The sequence below is a fragment of the Convolutriloba macropyga genome, chromosome 6, assembly GCF_964194025.1.
Source record: "Convolutriloba macropyga chromosome 6, txConMacr16.3, whole genome shotgun sequence".
Classification (NCBI taxonomy): Eukaryota; Metazoa; Xenacoelomorpha; order Acoela; family Convolutidae; genus Convolutriloba; species Convolutriloba macropyga.
Genome location: NC_134473.1, coordinates 39336165 through 39356998, shown reverse-complemented (window position 1 = coordinate 39356998; position 20834 = coordinate 39336165). Strand labels below are relative to the sequence as shown.

The following is a 20834-nucleotide window of genomic DNA, read 5'->3' as shown; positions in this document are numbered from 1 at the left end:
TAAAGTCTCACTTTTGACCCCTGGGGCCAGTGACCTCCTGTGTTTGGCTTTCATCGGAAAGTATATCTGCAAAATTGCTTAAAGTACAGAAAGCCATTCATGCCACAGTTCAACCATCAGGCTGACATTGCTGAAACAGTATGGTTGGAAGGAAATTTCATTTATGTGTTTCTCCAAATCTTTCCAATCCGCTTCGGTATAGGGAAAAATCGAGAAATATCGTTCCCCTTGCTTGGTGTTGTTTCGAGTTCTGTACCAAGTGCTACTCATTAACTTCATCTGGTATGGAAAGTGATCGGATTAGAAAAGCTGTTTCATTCGGTTTTCAACAATGGCAATCGCAATTGGATCTGGATTGTTTGTCAGTCTGAGATCCAGTTGTTTTTTCTTGACTGTAATTAGCTGTTGAAATCTGGCGTTGAAGAGATAATCTACAATGACTGCTTCCTAAATCTCAGAAGATTCCAATTCATTCCAACGGGTGAACTCGAAATTTATATCTCATGTTATTATGACTGCATCACAGCCTAGCTCTTGTTTCAGAAGTACAATTTTCTCAATAAGAGATTTCGTCGATTCTAAACTCAGTCGATTCTAAACTCAGTCGATTTGGTGCGTTATATCTGCATGCGGTGCGAAACCTTTCATCCATTGTTTCGACTGCGATTGCTATTGTGTCATTGTATGTAGTTTTGCATGTAGATTGCATGTAGTTTCGACGCGTTCACAGTTTTGCAGGTAGTGTTGACGCGTTCACGGCTATTGCTGCTCCTCCGTGCTTCGGGCTCCCATTTTTTGTGTTCCGGTCAGTTCTGTGGAGGCCGAATTTGTTTAAAATAGTGCGGAGATGGGAACCTCTGGCACGGGCCATGTCTCAGTGATGGAGAGATTGTTGTAGAAATCACAGTTCATTATTGCGTTTGAGAAGAGCTGTCTATTGGAACATGTGAGTTCTAATAGACTTCTTACATTGAGTAGTAAGAGGTAAAGGTCGTTTTTTCTCTTGCGGTTTTTGGCGAGTCATGATCTGGACTCGACTGTTTCCTTTTTGACCTAGTTTCTTCCGTATTTTCTGAGTACAGTTATTTCTTTCAATCGCACGCCTTTTCAACTAACTCCTTCGTCTATCAGCTCCTCTCGTATTCTCAGCACAGGGGTATGCTTTTGCAGTTCATCTTTGTTGTGCTCTCCGTCGATGTAGCACTCCATGTCATAGTTTCTCAGCTTTGCCACCAAAAGTAGTATCAGCAGATGATGATAGTTCTTTTGGCACTCCTAGCAGAATGCTCCTCTTTTTGTCTTTTGGTAGGTGCCAAGTAGCTTGAGTTTGGTGATTTAACAATCGATGTCCAAGATTCTCTGCTTTTTGAGGATTTCACTCATGTCGAGTTCGAACTATGGTTCCATTTTATTCTTTCGGTTCCCGTTTGGGAGTTTCGATGCTCTTAGGTATCGAAGCAGGGTCCGGCATTCCGCTCTTCTTTTTTTTTACCACTTCTTTGATTTCAGAGTTAGTCTTTTTCTTTTCATTGAATTTGGCTTGGAGTGCTTTGATCATCTGATCGTTCACAGCTTCGGGTTTTCTGATTGTGTTCGCTGTTTCTTTCAATTTGTCACGTCTGTTCATCACAACACACAGGTTGCAAAGTGGTAGTTCGTTTTGTCCAAGCTGCTGGGTACCATCAAGGGCTACTTTGCTGCGTTTGGTACAGTTCTCATTGAGGTGCATCTTTTTCTTCTGCAGATACGTCGAAATCACACGTTTCGCAGAAGCTCTTGGCTTCTGCTAGTGCGTGTTGTGGCGAGTCATTTTTAGGGATTGTACCAAGTGGAAGGGTTTCACCCGAGCCCTTGTACAGTTGACTATTCAGTCAAAAACAAGGTCACAAACGAAAAGCTCACACCCGGTGTGCTATCCTAATAATAAAAGGCTGTCAGTTACCTCAGTTAGCGACTTCCGATTGTTCTGCATCGGGGTGCTGTTTCTAATTGACGGCTGGTCTTCGCCGTTTTGACAATCGTTTGGGACGCTTCTTCTGAGTTATGATTTGAACTAATATTTTAGCGTGAGTTCCCTCCCCCTATATTCGTCGCGTGTGTTTAGTGCCGGCTTCAGCTTGCTGATATATATAGCTTCGATGATCATTAGTTTTTCTACTGACCGACAGGCGTCCAGAATTCTCCATTCAATGTCATTCGTGGCGCCACGACATTCAACTAGATGTTGACCCACCTGTGAATCCTTCTTTTGATGTTCTGTTATCCTTGTGGTAACATGCCGGCTTGTTTGCCCAACATAGATGGATCCGCATCCATTACATTTAATTTCATATACCACGTGGGATTTCAGATCTCTATCAAAGGATGATTTCAGGGTGGGGAGGCACGATCTTAATTTTCGCGTTGTAAAAACTACTTGCAATTCGCATAGTTTCTTCAATTTGCTTGCGAAGTTTTGAGTGAGGTTGCCTCTGTATTGTAGAAAAATAGTTGGCTTATCATTAGATTTAGTCTTGCTTTTTTGATGCTCTTTTGGTGTTGTTCTTAATTGGTCTTTACCGCCACTTATTATTTTTTCTAGAGTCTGATTCACAATTTTTGAAGACCATTCCTCTGGATATTGATTTTTGGTCCAGCAAGATTTGTTCTTTTCAAGAGCCTGATCGAAGGCCAACCAATTAGAGGTTGCATTAAAAACCCTGTGAACCGTCCCTTGAATCACATTTTTCTTATGTTGAAGCGGTGCACAGCTGCGAAAATTCGGTATTATTCCAGTGTCAGTTGGTTTTTGATACCAATGACAGGTGATATTATTTTTGCTGCTCACATTTACGTTTAGAATGTTTCCTAGAATTGCTTTAATTGTCATCTCAGACAAATGTAAATACATATTCATTTTATCTTTTAACAATTTGTAAAACAGTTTTAACCTGACGATGAACGTAAAGATCGAAAACGTTTGTTTTAAGTATTGGAAGTAATTTTAATTTGACAAATTGGTTTCTTTTACTTCTTCTGAGTGATTTTCTTGCAATCTGCACCGTGCTTCAGAACAACGTACAGCGTTTTCTATTCGAGGTTGGGTTCCTGGGGAATTTGATTGTTTTCGTTCACTATGGCTGGGGTCTTGGCGTCCTTTCGAGAATTGATATCTCGAACAATGTTGACTACGGGAAATTTGGCTCTGACAAGGTCCGAGTTAATGTTCGGGGTGCTCTGCCTTTGAAAGTATACGATTGCTTGTATTCGGCTCAGGTGGGGTTTGAGATGCTTTACAACCTGTCTACGGTTCTTGAAGGTCTGGTAGTAGTTGTTCCTGTGGGGCTAGAGTGAATTGTTGACGGCGTCGTGCCAAATCACAAACTTCTCGTCCTTGTACTTTGCGCTGTTGAAATAAAAGAACGCCGATTTCCTCGGATTCGGTGTCTTATCGTGTATGTTGAGTCCAGGGATTAACGCAGTTGTATCGATCGTTAGCGTTGCCCCCGCTTTGTGTTTGAGAGTCTTCAAAGATCCGAACAATGAACTGGCTTCAACAATGATCAGAATTTAAATCTCTATTATATAGAAGTTGACTTGCCGCCCACGAGTTGACCGAGTAACCTATAAGGACAGGGGCTTCTCAATTGACGGTTTTTTGCCAACATACTTGCTTTTCTGAGTGATACTGAGTGCTACTCATCATGCCCTATTTTTCGACCTACATCCATCGATGCCGGATGGTGTACACGGCCCTTTATTGTTGTATTAAAAGTTATCAAATAAGAAAAGTGGAGAAAGATAAAGAAAAAAAAACATACTGTTGCTTTTAATAGGGGTTTTTCCTATCATGGACCAGCATATAATATAACACCCATTATGGTATAAATGTCCTAATTATTATTATTATTATTATGACTTCATGGATATGCCACTGGGGAAATATGGCCCGCAGCTATAATCTAGGTTGTGGGCTTTCTACTTGGCTATTATCTCGAAATAACTAATTTAAAATAAGAGGTAATAATGGGATGAACCGTGTGCACGTAATCATGGAAAGATTAGTTTTAAATACTTGCATTTTCTGGGAAATCTATATGATATATTTTTTGCAGACTAGATGATCACAAATGTCTTGGTACCACAATGTGAATGGAGCTCAAGCTGAGCAGATGCTTAAAGCAGCAAATGTTCTCCCGGGCACCTATCTTGTTAGACCAAGTCAAGAAGCACACGGCTCAACCATCATGTACTATGCCCTTTCTGTGAAGGAAAGTCGAGAAAATGTTTGCCATATCAAAATTGTGCATGAAGATGATCAGTTTCAATTATTCGGAAGACCTGAACAGTTTGCGACAATTAATGATTTGATCAACTGTTATGTCGAGAACCCCAAAATGTTGAAGCCCAAAGAAAGTGGTGACCTTTCTGCAGGCTTCCTCCAGCTTACCGAGCCATACGCTACAGGAACTGACGATATCAGGAAAGAAAAATGGTTTCACGGACAGATTGATGGTTTTGCTGCGCAGCAATTGCTTCAGGAGTACGGAAAAAGCGGTTCATTTCTTGTGCGAGAGAGCTACTCAACACCGGGAGCTTTTGTTTTAGTTGTTAAATCCGCTGAAGATGAAGTTCGCAATATCAAAATTAATAAGTCAAACAATCAATTCGATATCGGATGCGGTGATAAGTTTATTTCAGTTTCTGATTTAGTGCAGCATTACTTGCAAAAACCAATTATAATCAAACCAGGCCATGGGGACGTAATGAATCATACAGGCCCCGTTCTGCTACAACATGGATTGCCATCTACGCGAGTCCACGCAAAAAGTTTTGTTAAAAAGTTTGTCGATTTTTCAAATTGTCAAGAATTTCTCCAAATTGAGTTCGAAAACTTACAATCTCGAAAGCAATCGAACAGGAAGTTGTATCTTTACACTGCTGCTACGAAGGCGGAGAATCGGAATAAGAACCGTTCAACCCAAATTATACCCTTGGACTCGAACAGAGTACTTTTGCCAGATCAAGATTCAGACTACATAAATGCAAGCCACGTTGCCGTTGAATTGGAGCAAGGTTTCAGGAAACAATATATTTTGACACAGACACCCCTTAAAGACACAGTTGACGATTTTTGGAAAATGATTTGGCATTGTAACGTCAAAGTTATCGTGATGCTAACAGAGCGTTCGTCTAAGCGGGTAATGGTTGATTATTGGGACGCAACAAGCAATACATGTCCATTTACAATTAAGGTGCAGAGACAAAGTAATTACTATCACCCTGGTGAAGTAAACGCTGCCACTCAAATTACAAACCATCAAGAAAAAAGTGCCCATTGGATATCAACTGTGCTTGAAATCACAAAGAAAAATGCCGCTCATAGCGAGACTCGCAAAATCCACCATTACAAATTCACCAGCTGGGATACTTACCCTCCGAGACCTGAAATTTTTGTTGAGTTTGTCGAAAAAATTCGAACTGTAAACCCCACTATGAACATAGTCGACTCGGGCAAGAATAAATTTGATTCATTTTCAGACGGTGCCAGCTATCGCGACAAAAGTCCGATTGTGGTGCATGATTTGATGGGCATAGGACGTGCGGGAGTGTTCGTTGCTGTTGATAGTTTGGTCGCGTTTACACAACATACATCCATGCGATGCAATATTGACATTGCCAAACTAGTGCTGGACTTACGGGCCCAACGAGAAAACACAGTTCAACTTGCTGGACAGTATGAATTCATTTACAGATGCGTTCACTGTCATTTAACCAGGCTTGAGATTGTGCTTGACACGCGCAACAAAGCTCGTGCAAAAGGGCATGATTACACGAATGTTGGTGGAAGCGTGAGCCCTGCCGTTTCCATGACAACCGTTAACTCACAACTTAGCACCAATTTGTCAATTGACCCCCACCCCAATCATTTGTCTAATATGTGTAATCATCATCACCAGCCTACAAAATCAAGAAGTACTTTAGCAACTCATTAGCCATTTTATTTAAATATTGATTTGTATGTTCCTAATAATATTACTAGCAGTCCTAGTTTTTCGGCTTTAGATTAACTGTCTATCTTAAAGATTTACAGCTTAATAGTTGAAAAGTTAGAATTGTTCGGTCCGCATTTTTATTTAGCCATTGTTAATCTGTGCATTTGAAACAGAAGCAAAATCTGTTGGTCTGATATTGAAACGGTTGCTTTTACTGTCGAAAAATTAACCCAAAAGAGTTGTTTCAGATGTACCTGCGCACTTTTCTATTGTAGAGAAAAATTGAATGCTTTCATACCATTTTTTTCAACAGTTTAATCATGACTTAAAGACTACTTGTTCGTCGGTTGACACACTGGAATTAGTAGTTAACTGTCAACGGTTTGGACAATTGAGTGTTTAATTTCTCTCGTAGAGAAGCAATTTTGTAAACGTGTCTTTTTTTTTTTAATTGTGCACCGACTTTTCATCCTAATTTTCTCTCTCTGGCTTCTATCATATCAAATAATGCGTCCAAATCGACTTACGGGCTGAAAGGGAATAAAGGTTACTTTTGGCGCAATTCTTAGTAAAAATAGTTAATTCCTTTTAAAATTGTTAACAGCCGCCCTCATCTTCTCAGCCGGCTATTATAGCGCTCCTAATTTTTTACAATTCAAAGAATTTGAATTGTATTGGAGCGCTGTCTTTTTACGACTCGAAGAGGAGTATTGGAGAAATCCTTTTTACAATTCAAAGAATTTGAATTGTATTGGGTCGCTGTCTTTTTTTTAAAGATCTGTTCACACATTTTCATGATTTTTGAAGTCAAATTGGAGTAGTGATTTTGGTCATGGAAATGGAGCAAAAAAGCGAGTGGTTTTGCGGCGTGAAATTTTTCTGCTCTAATTTTAAAATAGAGTGAGAATACGGTGTTTGAACAAAAATTCGTTTTTATCATCGGTAGTGATTTTTTGTTCACATGCGGCAATTTCACTTTGATTTTTTACTGTTTTTTCGATTTTTTGGATCGTTTTTTTTTCTGAATGGTTTTTCCAATCCTTTCATAGTCCGTTATAGGTCTAGTTTTCTGTTTAGTCAATGAAAATTCTTTGAATTGTACGTCAGGACTTGTCCTGCTGTTTTTTAATCAATTTTATTGGAGAGAATTTTGAAGCGGGAAATGAAACGCGTGAAAAAATTTGGAGTGATTTTGTTGCTGAACAAAAGTGAAAAGTGGAGCGTAAAGAGAGTTGTTTTTGTTCATACCGCTGTTTTTGAGAGAGCGAGAAATTGATGTGTGAAAAAATTTTCTCTAAGCGAGCGATGTTTTTTTGTTCACGTGCGGCTTTTTAAAAGCAGTTTTTGCAATTTTTAGTGATTATGAGGTCTGATTATGTTATTGTATTAGTTTTAGGCTTGTTTCGATAGGAATTGAAGGCTTCAACGAGTTATTTTGAGTTTGATGCTAATTTGGATGTTCTTGATCAGTTTTTGCTGATTTTTAGTCGAAATTTAATGATTTTTTGCCTGTTTTTTTTGTTTTAATCCTTTAAGTGGGATTTTGATTAGAATATGTTTACTTAAGGAGTTTTCAGATACTAATTGAATAAAGCTTTCTTGGTATAAATCATTTTTTTCTCAGGAAAATTGACAGAAAAATTGAGAAATTTTAAACCATTTTTCATAATTTTTGCAGTTTTTCCTTTTTTTAGTCTTATCAAGTTTCCTAGCCTATTATGACTTGCCCATTGTTTTGCGAGCTTTTCATTGCTCTAATTGCAAAGGAATTTTATTCGGCTTTATGTTTCTTTGTACTATTAAAAACTCAAGTTAAAAAAACTTGAGTTTTTCTAGTTTTTTTTGTTTAATTTGTTTTTGAATGCCGTTTCTATTCTTCCTTAAATTTTTTATGGCATTTGTGGAGGGTCAGGGATTAGAATTGTTGTTCACAATAGTTGTTCACAATAGTTGTTTAGTCTTAAATACGGGCAATTTTCTCCTTCGAGTCGTTTCCGGAATTCTTCCGGCTATAATTTTAAGATCTGTTCACACATTTTCGTGGTTTTTGAAGTCAAATTGCAGTAGTGATTTTAGTCACGCCGAAACAGGAAATGGAGCGAAAAAGCGAGTGGTTTGGCGGCGTGAATTTTTTTTGCTCTAATTTTAAAGTAGAGTGAGAATACGGTGTTAACAAAAATTCGCTTTATCGGTAGTGGTTTTTTGTTGACATGCGGCAATTTCAATTTGATTTTTACTGTTTTTTCTGTTTTTTGGATCGTTTTTTTCTAAATGGTTTTACCAATCCATTAATAGTCTGTTGTAGGCCTAGATTTCTGTTTAGTCAAATGCTTTGAATTGTACGTCAGGACTTGTCCTGCTATGTTTTTTCACTTCATCGAACAAAAAAAATGTTTTGCTTTACCTCATTTTGCCGCTTTTTCAACGTTTTGCGTAAAATCTTTTCAACTTCTCTAGGCTAGTTTCTGTTCTCATTCTATGCTCTCATTCTGCTAAATGTGATTTTGAAAATCAGTTGCTCAGCAAAGCAATTGAAAATGAACCAAGTCAGTATAGAAATTGAAGTCAGAAATAGAAACGCGATAAACCCCTAAAGCCCAATTTAAGATGCCCGCTATTTGAACGTCGTTCCTACAAGTCTTAGTTACCATCTCCAATGCTTATTGGTTTTGATAGTAGCCCCTGTAGCCTCTCTCTGAGAAACAGAAGTATGTTCAACTACGAAATCCCATCAAAATAAATCGGACTTAAAAATGTTGTTCAAAAATCTTTTCAATATCTTTCAATTGAATCTTTATTGAAAGAATATCAATATTCTTTCAATCCCAATCATGCTTATTGGAATCAACCTCGGCTATTTTCCGGCAATCTGCCGGGTATGTTTAATATATATTTTTAGTAACTGGAAAACTGTCACGATTTTATCACTGTTTTACGGAACATTTAGTTTTGTGGATCAAGAATGTGGTCATCACTAGTCTAGTTTCAATAGTTTGCTGTCTTTTCTTTGCTTCGATTGTGCCAACAAATTATTAAAACTGGCTATGTTTTTTCGTTTCGAGCTTAGATCTGTTAAATTTTATCGCTGCTAGTTTGTTTCCGTGGAATAAGTGGAAAAATATTGGTTTTTAGGATTATTAATTGCTTTCGAACGAAGTTTGAAGCAATTTTTTTAAACGTGTCTTTTTATGCAAAATTTTTGCTGGACCTTTTTCACCGAGAACATTCTTTCGATTTCTCGAGTGACCTTTTCACGCTTGTCTTAAATTTTTTTGACTGATTGAAATTGCTCTCATTCAGACGTCTGTTGCTAAAACAAAAGTGGTTTTGAGCTATTACTGAACATGGTTCGTGTAGCTGAGTGGTCATTAATGTTATTTATTCGGGAGATTCTGGAAAATTCATGGAAGTTTCTGTAGCGTATACATACCCTTATAAAATACATCGCCCCAATAATATTTTGAGAGAAATTTGACAATAGTCGGTGTATGGTTTTTTAAAACATTCATGTATTTCCATTTTTTTTAAACAAGAGCAGAGTCCTTAAAGAGTTGCCCTTAAGAAACTACTTCAGGTGTCTCAGAATAAAAAAAACAATCCTCTGATGGCAAAGGAAGCGCTTTCGATAAATTTGAGAGGTATGTTCGAGCATTATGTGCTAAGCTGAGATTCGCACGGGTAGTCAGTCTACCAGTTTAAATAGGCTGAGACTTCTCATTTGACATTTCATGTCAGATTTGACACATTGCTTAAATAATGGAAATTTTTACGTACATGACAACGCGCAGTCTTCAGCACATTCTCAGAGCTTTGATTTATTGTTTAATGTACACATCATCTTTTTGATTTTACGATTCAGAAAATAGTCATGTAAGGATGGGGCTTTTGTCAAGCCGGTACAGGAAGTTCATAAAAAATGCGAGGGGTTTTGCGGTTTAAAATTTTTAAAGATTTGAAGTCTGAGAAGAAGTTTAACGCGAGGAATTTTTAAAAAATGATGTTTATTAAGCAAAACATTTGCACTCTTTTTTTCACGTGCAGGAGTTAGTAAGGGTTTCTGTATATTTTCTGATCACACGACATTCACTCGAAAACATCTTCTTCACTCATTGAATTTAAATTCAAGATATGAATTCTGATTGAAGGTCGATAGGGGTCGCGGAACGTATAGATATTTTAGAACTGTTTTTCTTCGAAGACATCACTGCTTGACAAATTAAAATTGATTTGTAAATAAGGATAAAATTGTAACTCCTTTTTGGACAAGAGACTCGACAGTCTGTTTTGCGGTCATCGTGCAATCCGCGGGCTAGTTTCTATGAATTCTTAGGTATTTGATGAATAAAAATTTAGAGGCAAAATATAATGAAACTGTGATCTTTTCCGCTAGCGCCCCCAGTCCTATGACAGTGAAATTTGACCACCGATTCACTATGGATCAATTCAATTAAAAACCTAATATTTAGAATAGATCCTCAAATAGATTTGAATTCGTTTACGCTCCTAATGGGTTTCTTCTTTTTCTCGAATGATGGAGATAAAAAATGATATGCAGTCGAATATCTGAACACAAACTAGTTCGCGCGCCAATATTGTCTAATTTATTTTTCCCAATTGACGCATCATAGTAAGGTATGACAGGTAGCTGCTTAACAATCAAATTTTAAGATCTTTTTCGAGGAACTTCTTTTTTATGATTATTTAAAAAGCGTGTGCAAAGTTTTAACGAGGCGATAGTGAAATCGTTGGTGGGATTGTTTAATGTCCTTCGTTCAATGTAGTACTTTGAAGACGCTAAAGAAGTAAGTAGTTCCATTCAAAAATTGGATCTTTTCAACAATTGCCCCCCTTTTGCAAAAGGGGGGGCAATAATTGAATGCAATTAAACCGACATATAATCGGCTTAATTAATTCGTTGAGGGAAGTAAATCAACCAATCACATTCAAGCATTTACTTAGCTCAATCAAGTTGAACGCTAATACCAACAGTACTGTAATTGGGCAATGAACTTTACAGAGGAAATATTGCATTGTTTGGATAATAATGAGCTCTTTTATTTTGCTGTATTTTGAAATTGAAACAATTAGGCCTTTTGGCACGTGATATTAAATGTATTCAATGTAATCGCGATTTTACTGTGGACTAAACATAAGAAGGCTAAACATGGATTTGCTTGGAAATGCCAAAATACGAAATGCAAAAATCATAAAAATTCTTTTTGTTCGGAACGGAAGTTTTTTTGCAAATAGCAATTTATCTCTGGAAAAACGGGTTCATTTAATTTACTTGTGGTCTATTCAAACATCGAATCAAGAGGCTCATGTGCAGACAGGTGTCAGCAAACAATCGATTACAAATGTCCACGCATGCCTTCGAGAAATTTGTGACAGATATCTGCAAAAAACCCTATTTGTCTTGGTGGAACCGGAGTTATTGTTCAAATCGACGAAGGTTGGTTTTCGCACAAACCAAAACATCATCGAGGAAGAGCACCCGAGCACCCAATTTGGGTTTTTGGCATCGTAGATACCAGTTACCAACCCGCTGTTGGATACATGGAAGTTGTCGAAAAAGAGATGCGGAAACTTTGCTGCCAATTATTCAGGCAGTTGATGACCGAAAATCAATAATTCATTCGTATGAATGGAAGGCATACAGATCTCTGCAGCGTTCAGGGTACCAACACAGCACTGTCAACCTTTCACTCAACTGCGTCGAGCCGGTTACGGGAGTTCACACACAAAATATCGAGTCTTACTGGAATGTCAAGAAAGCGTACATCAAAAAAATGTGGGGTTGTCATCGAAACATGCTTCATTGGTATTTACAAGAATGTATGTGGAGAGATTGCTTCGCAAGAAATAATAACTGCTTTAATAATATCTGCCTACATATCGCTCATTTTTACCCATTCAATAATTAATTCTTCAGTGGCCTTGTTTTATTGGGGGGGGGGGCAATTCTCTACTAGGTACCAAAGAGGGGCAATTGTTGAAAAGATCTCAAAAATTTTCCAAAGTTTAGTGACAATAGAACTTGCTTAAAATATAATGAGCGCTTCCATGATAGCTTGGAGCTCCAGATAGATTGGGCTAGGGGTATTAGCCGACACACATATTAGAAGACACGCCAATTGGCCGACAGATTTCATCAAGACGACGTGAAAAAGACCGAAATCGAAATTGTAATTTAAATAGTGTTATTAAAAGCGTCACCTTAATTATGTTCGGCCGTAATAATTTGTTCGGTTGTGATAGATTCATATCAGGTCCCATGGGCTGCTGAGGCATGGCCAAATTAGTTAGCAGTAATAGCCAATTAATGTTTGTTTTACAACTAAGGGCCGCTACTTTTACCGCTTAACGCGCAGATAATTATCGTGAACTGTGGTTTTCGAGTAGTTTGCTCAAATGTCGGCTAAAAAGTGTGTCAGCTAATTTGTAGGTCGGCCAATTGACCGGTCACGCAGACATGTTTTTATAATAGAGAGACAGACAGAGATATGTGATTTATTAAACTTTAGAGTTGATGACCCTAGCTGTGATAACCGAATCAATTGCCAATATAATTTTCCCCCACTTGAGTACCAGTGTTCAAATATTGGGGATGTTAATTACATCAATTACGAAAGCAAGTATTATAGCAGAATGTAATTTTAATCTAGGTTTTTGAAAGAGTTTTTTTTACCCAAGACCAGTTCTTGTCTTTTTTTTGTCAAATAAATTGGACTAAGTGCAAGACCGGTATTTTTTATAGAGGAATTTTTTTGCCTATATGTCAAAATAGCCTAAATTGTGCTTGAAGATTCACTGAGCAATGAAAAACGTTCTCTGCTGCATAAAAATTAGAAAAGGGTACATTTTCGGACATTTCGTGAAATAGACTGTTAGGACTCCGAGTACATACATGCCCATGACATAACAGCAGAAAATGAAATGGAGGTGTGCAACTGATTATCAATTTTTGAAAATCGAGTTGTTTTGGTGAGATATGTTTTGTTTTAGCGTGAAATAGATTATTTCTCGTAGAGGTCAATGGGATGGGAATTTGATATTCAATTGATTACGTTTCCCAACGCGAGCTCTATGTTGCTCATTTGTAATGTTTTCTCACTAAACTATTTATTTTTTTTTTAAAAAAAGTCCCGTTGTAAATGAAAAAGTTTTCTGAGGCTATTTCAATTAATGTTTTAACCATTTTTTTTGTAGATACTGAAAAATTTTTGTTTTTCTTTTTCTAAGATGGTTGAGCTAGAAGATTTGACTTGACTTTTAGATTAAAATATATTATGAACAGATTGCTTTGCTATTGAAAAATTGCAATTGCCTGAATGAAATTCTGTTGCATTTTCTACGCTCGAACGTTTTCTTGGAAATGATAGCTCAAGAATTTATAACCAAAAATTTTCAATTATCAAGATTTGTTACCAAAATTTGAATGAAATACAAGACGGTTGAATCACTTTTTTCTCAAAGTCTCCATTTTCTTAAAACTGAAACCAAAAATTTAACTTTATTGTTCATTTAATTTTTGCTGGATTGCACTTGTATTCCTGATGAAATCTTCACTATAGAGTCTCTTTTTCAAGCCGTTTTCTCATAATTGACTATGTTGGATTTTGTGTGCTTTGCTTTGACACTAACGAGCTGTGGAGTTTTAATATAGAATAGAACTGCTTTGGCATTGTGCTGAAAAGTTCCTTCTAGATTGAATCCAAGTTCCCTCTGCATCTAAGCTTCTCACATTTTCCTTGAATTGTGAGATACACTGGTGACTAATGGACCGCTGAATAAGCTTGAAACCCAGACTAGGAAGACGTCTGTTTTAACGAGTTCTGATAGCCTTAATTGTTTGATCAATTCTGATTTTTAAAATTAAACGTCACCCACTGGGAAAATACATCCTTTCACCAACACCTAGTGAAATTTGCTAGAGGATGGGTGCCCAAATCAAATTTTATCGAATTGTATTCCAACTATTGTCACAGGTTAGGCCTCAAATAATTTCTACCTACAGTTAAATGCTACAAATTTGAATATCTCAATTTGACCGTAAATTCGAGTCTAAAAAGTAAATATTACCGTCGAGCGTTTCTTTCTTTCCGCATTGGGCTGTACTTTTTACTGGTCTGAACAGATTCTATTGGGTTTATGTGCCGGCCCTCAGATTGTTATGTTTGAATGTTCATCGTTTTTGCTTGGAATAATAGCCTTCCTTAACCTTCCAGCTGTGTTAAGTTATGACATTCTTAATTATATTGCTCTTTAAAGTTTTGAGACGCAGCTAGTGTTTCACTTCAAAACAGTGAATTGCAAGCGTTGTCTTTCAGGGAGCGAGACGATTGTTTTTGTTAATAGGCTGAAAAATTAAAAATATCAGTTTGATCACAAGTGGTCGAAACTGCTTCTCGCAAATGGTATTGATGGGAATAGCAGCAGGAGGCGCATAATTTTATGCATCAAAATAATGGCTTGGTTTTTCTCTTGCTGAACTTTGATAAGTTCTGCTGTGGTAATATCTGAATTTTAAACCAATAAAAGTTGAGTTTGTTTTATTAGCTGGTAACTCCAAATTATTTTTCATCATCTCGCAAATAAAATTGGCGAAGGTGATTGAAAAATGAATTTATTTGATTGGATATTTTTGTGGTTAGTATAAGCAAGAGGAATGTGGTTGTACTGCAATTTTCGGAGGTGGAGTTTGTACTCTGTTCTGTGAACATAACACGAGGCAATTGGTAGCAAGCTAATTATTGATCTTCCTTTTTAACTTGTTAGAGGATTGATTTTACCGCGGCAGTTTACAGTTTAGATTTCCATGGCAAATTTACGGAATAATACGTTGCAGCTGACAGTTATGTTCGTTTATTTCTCAATTTATGTCAACATTCTTCCATAAACAGAATTTGTGTTTCTTCCCTTGGCAAAACTTGTTTCCTTTTCCTCCCTTCCTTCCTTCCTTTCTTTTCGTTCTCACTTTAATCGTCTTGCTCTTTCCTCTTCTCTCTTCAGCAGAAGAAAAGTAGTCTTTATTTCTAATTCCAATTTTAGCGTTTATAAGGACGAGTGTGCTGCTTCCGCGTCGCTTCCCAATTCAAATAAGTTAGCCAACCAATTGTTGAGTATCGCAGGCAGGCATTTTGGCCAAATAAGAGTGGGCCTTGGTTGTGGATTTGATTTTAAAAGGACCGGCACTGCTTGCTCTACCAGCTACCAAACAAAGCAAGCATAAAATTGGAAAACAGTCAAAGAGAAAGAGAAAATAGAAGATTTAAGCTGACGCTGCTGCCGACTAATTTTTTCAGCCTACTAGCCCCATAACTCTCTGGCCTGGCTTTTATTACAACCCCTCCCCTGACACCTTGTGGTTGCGAGTGGTGGTTGTTAGCTAGTTTGGCGTATTTGTATTTTTGCTTGGATTATTTCTGCTCCAGCAGTTTGGTTCTGATCAGACTTTACTCCTTCTTACGAAGCAGTGGCCTCTACTTCTACTTTTTGTGGTCCTGCTTTGGAATTGGTATTGGACTTGCACTTGAGCTCTTTAAAAACATTGTTAGCTTTGCCTGTTAAAAGTGCTGATATTACGAGTAGTGATCGAGAGGTGTACAGGCGGTGTGGTGTGTGTGTGCTCTATCCTCGATTTATTTTGCCCGCTTTAATTTCAAATGTTTAGCTTCTTTCTTTAAGTAAGCATTAAGAAATAGTGGAAGGAAAGGAAGCTAGAGCGCGTGCGTCCAGCACTGAGACTAATTTTATCGGCTATTGTGGGATTTGTAGCTGATAATTTAATTGCATTGTCTTTACTCCCTTTTCAACTACCAGGTATCCTACTCAATTCTGTTATCCATCCCAACAACCCCCTCCCCCTCTCTTACTCCTGCCCCGTATCACCAAACTGCCTGCCTGCCTATTCTTCAATCTATCAATTCTGCATGAATGTATGTATATTTATGCGTCTGAGAGTCTTGTGTGGTTTGAATTTTTGAAGCATTAAGCTGGAGAGAGGTTTTTTGAAGCTATCGATGCAGCAGCAGCAGTAGCAGTTCTTTATGTGGTAGGATACCACCCCAGTAATCTGTCTCTAAACGCAGCAGCGACCGACGCTGCACTATAACTTAACCTAGTCTTCTTTCTTATTGTCTGTTTGAATTGAAAATCAGTTCGAAAGTGTACGTACGCATTTAAAAACAGCACTGCAAGCCATCTATGAATATCCATCCCGCCTTTCTATCTATCTCTCTGTTTGAAAGAAGAGTTTATTGTATTTGAGTTAAATGACATCAATTTGCCTCCGTTCCATTATCTGATTAAGACCACTGGAACAATGACGAAATGACCTATAAATTCGAGTCTCATCACTTTGTTCTTCTAGGCCAAATGCTTATTTTCCTCTCTTAGCTATAGACGTGTTCTGCGTCATCAATTAAGTTTGACCTCTTTAGCAGAATAATAGTAATTTGCATCCTTGAGATTTTTCGCTCGAAAAGTTCAAATTTCGAAGATTTATTTGAAGCCTTCTATCGTCAAAATTTGAACACCTGTTTGTTCCGTAATGAAAAATATCTCAACTTGTTTAATCAAAAATTATTAAATTGAGAATTTAGTTTAACTTTATTTGTTCATTTTTTTGTTTGGTTAAACGCAAAATGGGAATCTCAAATACATTCTCCTCATTACCTGTTCCATTAAATTGCCATAACACACCCTTATCACTTGTTACTCTCTCCTTGGTGGTGGTATTTGTTCACACCTACATGTTGACTGACCCAGAGTACAATCGACAGGTGCGACCCAATGAGGGGGGTTCTACTGATGAGGTCGAGATCGGAATGTTCACCAATTCCATTCGGACTGTGTCTGAGTTTGACATGACCATTGTGTTGGATGTGTTCTTACAGGTAAGCAAATGAAAATAGAGAGTAACCGTAAGTTCCATGTGTTCTTGTCCTAAATTGATCCCCTTGAAAAAAGCTGACCTCACTTATTTCAATACAGCAGTGGGTACCATGAAATGATTATCGAAAGTGATGGTCACACCATTGAGTTATAAAATTACCATACCAGCTATTGAGTACAGCGCAGCTGGTAAAGCAGAAATAGCCCTTAGTGAGATTCCTTAAAGCCAGTGTAAACTGTTTGCCCAGAGAACCGTTTTACTGCGTTCTATTAGGCTGGACAATTTAATGAGGGAGAGAAGAGTGCATACATTTATAAGAGCGGCTGCTGGACAACTATTCATTGCAATAGATAATTTTTTCAGGTTTTTCAAATGCGCCGTAACCTGCAATGGTTTGGGCTTCTAGTAAATGTCCATCAGGACTGAAAAGCCATTATTTGGGTCAATTTTCAAAAATTTAAAAGTGGTAACAGAAAAAAATGGCCGTGGTCACCTAACTCGCAGAGCTTAAGTTTCGGCTTCAATTTATGACGTAGATGGTCCAATGAGCTCAAAACTTTCTTGAGCACCTTTTTGTTAATTCACAATCTGAGATTTAGTAGTTCTGCAACACCGTTCTGCAATCGTTCATGAATTTCAATTAAAATTATAATTAAAATTTTCAATATTTAAAATTTAAGTTGCTCTCGAACGAAGTGTGTCTTTTTATGCAAAACTCTCTTGAGCGTTTTGTTCTCGAGCATTTTTACAATTTAAAGAATTTGAATTGTATTGGTGCGCTGTGTTTTTTTAAGATGTGTTCACACATTTTTCAATGACTTTGATCTTTCAAAACGGGATGAACAGGTAAAGCCCAGCTGGCGTTAAGTTTCATTAGAAGCCAAAAGTGTGCTTTAGTAGTCCTTCAAGTGCTTATCGTGATGCAGCTACTGGGATGGCCTTAATTTATGGTTAAAAGGTCATTTTTAGAAGTTTTTGGGCTCCAAATGGTGCAATTTTTCATGTTTTTTGTGATTTTTTATTTTGATTAGTCTTAGGTTGAAGTTTTTAAAAGTTGATGAAGGCCTTTTGCGAGACAAAATTGCTTGTTATGACCTTTTATGAGCTATATGTTTTGGTACTACAAACACAAACACGCAAAATGATAATAATTTTTGCAAATTTTTTCAGGTTTTAAAATTTTGTCATTTTTTGTGTTTTTAGCCCTAGGTGTCAAGAGAACTCACCTAGGGTTTTATGAAGGCTTTGATGATAGATTACTGCATAGTTTCTTGTAATGGAATGGTTTTTTTTTGTTTTTGCCATCATGAGTTTTAGCATTTTTTGACATAACTTGCAATTTTTTTCATATATTTTGACATTTTTTGTCATTATTCAAGTTGTTTGAGTCCCAGGGGCCAGAAAACCTCATCAGGGGTTGGTAATAAAATACTGAAAACTTTTTAGTTGCCATGGAATAGATTTCAACTTTTGAATATCACCAATTTTTGCCCCTTTTTTTTTACAAAATTCTAATTTTTTTTTCAGGTTTTTGACAGTTTTCGTCATTTTTTCAGTTTTTTCAGCTTCAGGGACCAGGCAATCTCTTTTGAGGTTTGTTAATAGGGCACTGCATAGTTTCTAGTAACAATGGAATGGTTTTTAACATTTTAATGTCTCGAATGTTAGCATTCTTTTGATAAAATCTGCAATATTTTAAGGCTTCCTAAAGTTTTTGTCAGTTTTTGATGTTCGTCCATTCTCAAGTGCGAGAAAACATATTCCATGTTCTGACAAAAAGCTACAAAAAGCTGAATGGTTTTTATTCTTAATAGATTTGTTTTCAACAATTTAACCTTCCGACTTGAAGAAGTTTTTTGATAAAATTTTCATTTTCAAAATTTTTAAAACATTTGCATTTTATTTATTTTTTTTCTTGCCTCAGTAGCCAGGTGACCTCATCCAGGGTTTGATAGTATGTTATTAAATAGTTGCTAGGGGCAATTGAGTGGGTTTCAACATTTTAATAGAACTAATTTCAATTTTTTGAAGTTTGAAATTTCTAAAAATTATTGCCTATCGATCTATGAGCCAATGAGTTTGATAAAGCTTGGAATTGGGTAACTGGATAGCCTCTAGAGACACAGAGATGATTCTGAAGATATTTTTATCACAATTTTCAGCAACATTCCCTTATAATTTGCAATTGATTTCTTTTTCTAAATTTTTTGTTCATTTTCGAGTTAATCGATCTTCAGGGGTCAATGAATATTTTTCAGGTCTTGCAGATATAATACTGGACCGATTTCAGAAACAAAAATTGATTTTAAACATATTTTTGGAATTTGTATTTTTGAAAGGAAAAAATTTTCCCTTAGGTTTAAAAGCTTCAAGAGTTTTAGCAATGAGTATATTTTGTTTAGTTTTGATTCTTTTAGTTTCTCAATTTTTTGAGATGATTTTGTTTGTGTTCTGGCTGGCATTGTTCAATTGATCTGCTGGTCAGGTAGAGTACTTCTGAGTTTTTCATTCAATTCTTTGGATTGTATTTCAGGACTTGTCCCGCTATGTTTTTTTTACTTCTCGGGTGACTTTTCATGCTTGATTTTTGCGTGACCTAAATTAATTGATTAGATCTGTTGGTATGACAAAATCTATTGTAAGATATGCATTCACCGGGGACTCATTGACGAGTGGTGGAGTCTTGCTTCTATAACAACGAAGGTCTGGAGGTTTGAGTCCCTCCTAGAGCGGAATTTTTGGCACCCTTATAAATTCTGAATTAAATTGCTCAGCCTGGCTTTCGAGACCAAATCGTTCGACGTTTTTGTTTTCTAAATTATGAGAAAATACACCTTTACTTGTAACATAATTTGCCAATTTAAACCTTCGACTGTGGGTAGTTGATAAACAGACAACTAGCTAATTGATACGCCTGGTTTGTGCGATGAGCGGAATCATGTCTTGTCAAGAACAGCAAACAAAAATCTCTTCTGAAACCTTGTTTAATTGCTTCTACTGATTTGACATCATCTGCAATACTTTGAAATCTACAGATTTTCCGAGCGTATCAGATATTTTAAACACTAGAATGCAGATGTTTCACTGTTTTGATTGCATGCAGTGTTAATCGGCGTTTGTCTCAAGCGAAGTTTGTAGCAATTATGTTAGTCCGGTGGTCTTTTTTGCAATTTTTTGCTTGACCCATTTTCTGACCTTCGAACTTTGAACTTTTCGTCCTTAAAAAACGGGATAAACAGTAAAAGGATGGAGGGCATTAAGTGGCTGAGCAGCTCTCTTACAGCCTTATGCTTTAAAGTCGCTGAGTTTGCGATTCACCGAAAATGGCTACGTAAGACAATTTTAGGGTATGATGAGAGGTTCTTATACTTAATAGTTTGAGCCCACTGATTCACAAAGCAGGGGCTAGCATATCCCTAGGCTTCATCTGGCTACTACTAAATCCAAGCGGTTGCCGGTCGTTTGAGAGTAGTACGCACGATGTCGGCTATGTTTTCGTATTTTTGTTTTTATCTCACTGCACATAATGCTTGTATTATCAGCAAAACTGGCCCTCTTGTTTTATCCGCACGTTCCGGGAGAAAAAGCTACAAAAAACGGAAAAATTAGAGGCCCTTTTGGTTCCCTTAGTTACGCCGGGATTAATTACTTGTATCAAGGAGGCGCCCATTCAGCATTACTCGCGTTCCCTTCGGTTAGCAGAAATTTGTTGGTGCACATTTTGACATCATCAAAACAGCAATCTTTTCTTGAATTTTGTTTGAAATAGGTCTTTTTTAAAGAGCTTTTAAAGATATTTGTTTAAGCTGGCGAAGTTTGCTCAAATCTGATAGATCTGTCTTAAACTTAATGAAATTTAATTTTAAACATTAATGAAATTTTTGTCTGTGAAGTTAATTAAGTTCTGACTTTCTGGGTCAGAATGAGTTGTAAGTGTATCCTCATTTTTTTCACACCTATTA

At 37.0% G+C, this 20834-nt stretch overlaps 3 protein-coding genes across 4 annotated transcripts in view; 2 read left to right on the top strand and 1 right to left on the bottom strand.

Annotated features, from left to right (window-relative positions):
- LOC142341312 (uncharacterized) overlaps positions 1 to 1209 on the bottom strand; it is a 2101-nt gene extending 892 nt beyond the window's left edge. The window contains exon 1 of the mRNA XM_075392236.1: positions 1117 to 1209. Coding sequence (XP_075248351.1) covers positions 1117 to 1209 — 93 coding nt within the window. The remainder of the gene's footprint in view (positions 1 to 1116) is intronic.
- Positions 1210 to 4071: 2862 nt separating this feature from the next.
- Positions 4072 to 6024, top strand: LOC142341673 (tyrosine-protein phosphatase non-receptor type 11-like). Its single transcript, XM_075392814.1, has one exon. The coding sequence runs from the start codon at positions 4110 to 4112 to the stop codon at positions 5973 to 5975; it is 1866 nt and encodes a 621-aa protein (XP_075248929.1). The 5' UTR covers positions 4072 to 4109; the 3' UTR covers positions 5976 to 6024.
- An 8452-nt stretch (positions 6025 to 14476) lies between these two features.
- LOC142341672 (glycine receptor subunit alpha-1-like) overlaps positions 14477 to 20834 on the top strand; it is a 96820-nt gene continuing 90462 nt past the window's right edge. Inside the window, exons 1-2 of one of the 2 annotated variants that reach the window (XM_075392813.1) lie at positions 14477 to 14997; positions 15992 to 16873. In XM_075392813.1, the coding sequence (XP_075248928.1) occupies positions 16622 to 16873 (252 nt within the window). In that variant the 5' untranslated portion in view covers positions 14477 to 14997; positions 15992 to 16621. Of the gene's footprint in view, positions 16874 to 20834 lie in introns of both variants that reach the window. The other variant, XM_075392812.1, reaches the window with a different exon arrangement.

Coding starts and splice junctions, on each gene's coding strand:
- LOC142341673 (XM_075392814.1), top strand. CDS start 4,110: ATGTCTTGGTACCACAATGTGAATGGAGCTCAAGCTGAGCAGATGCTT.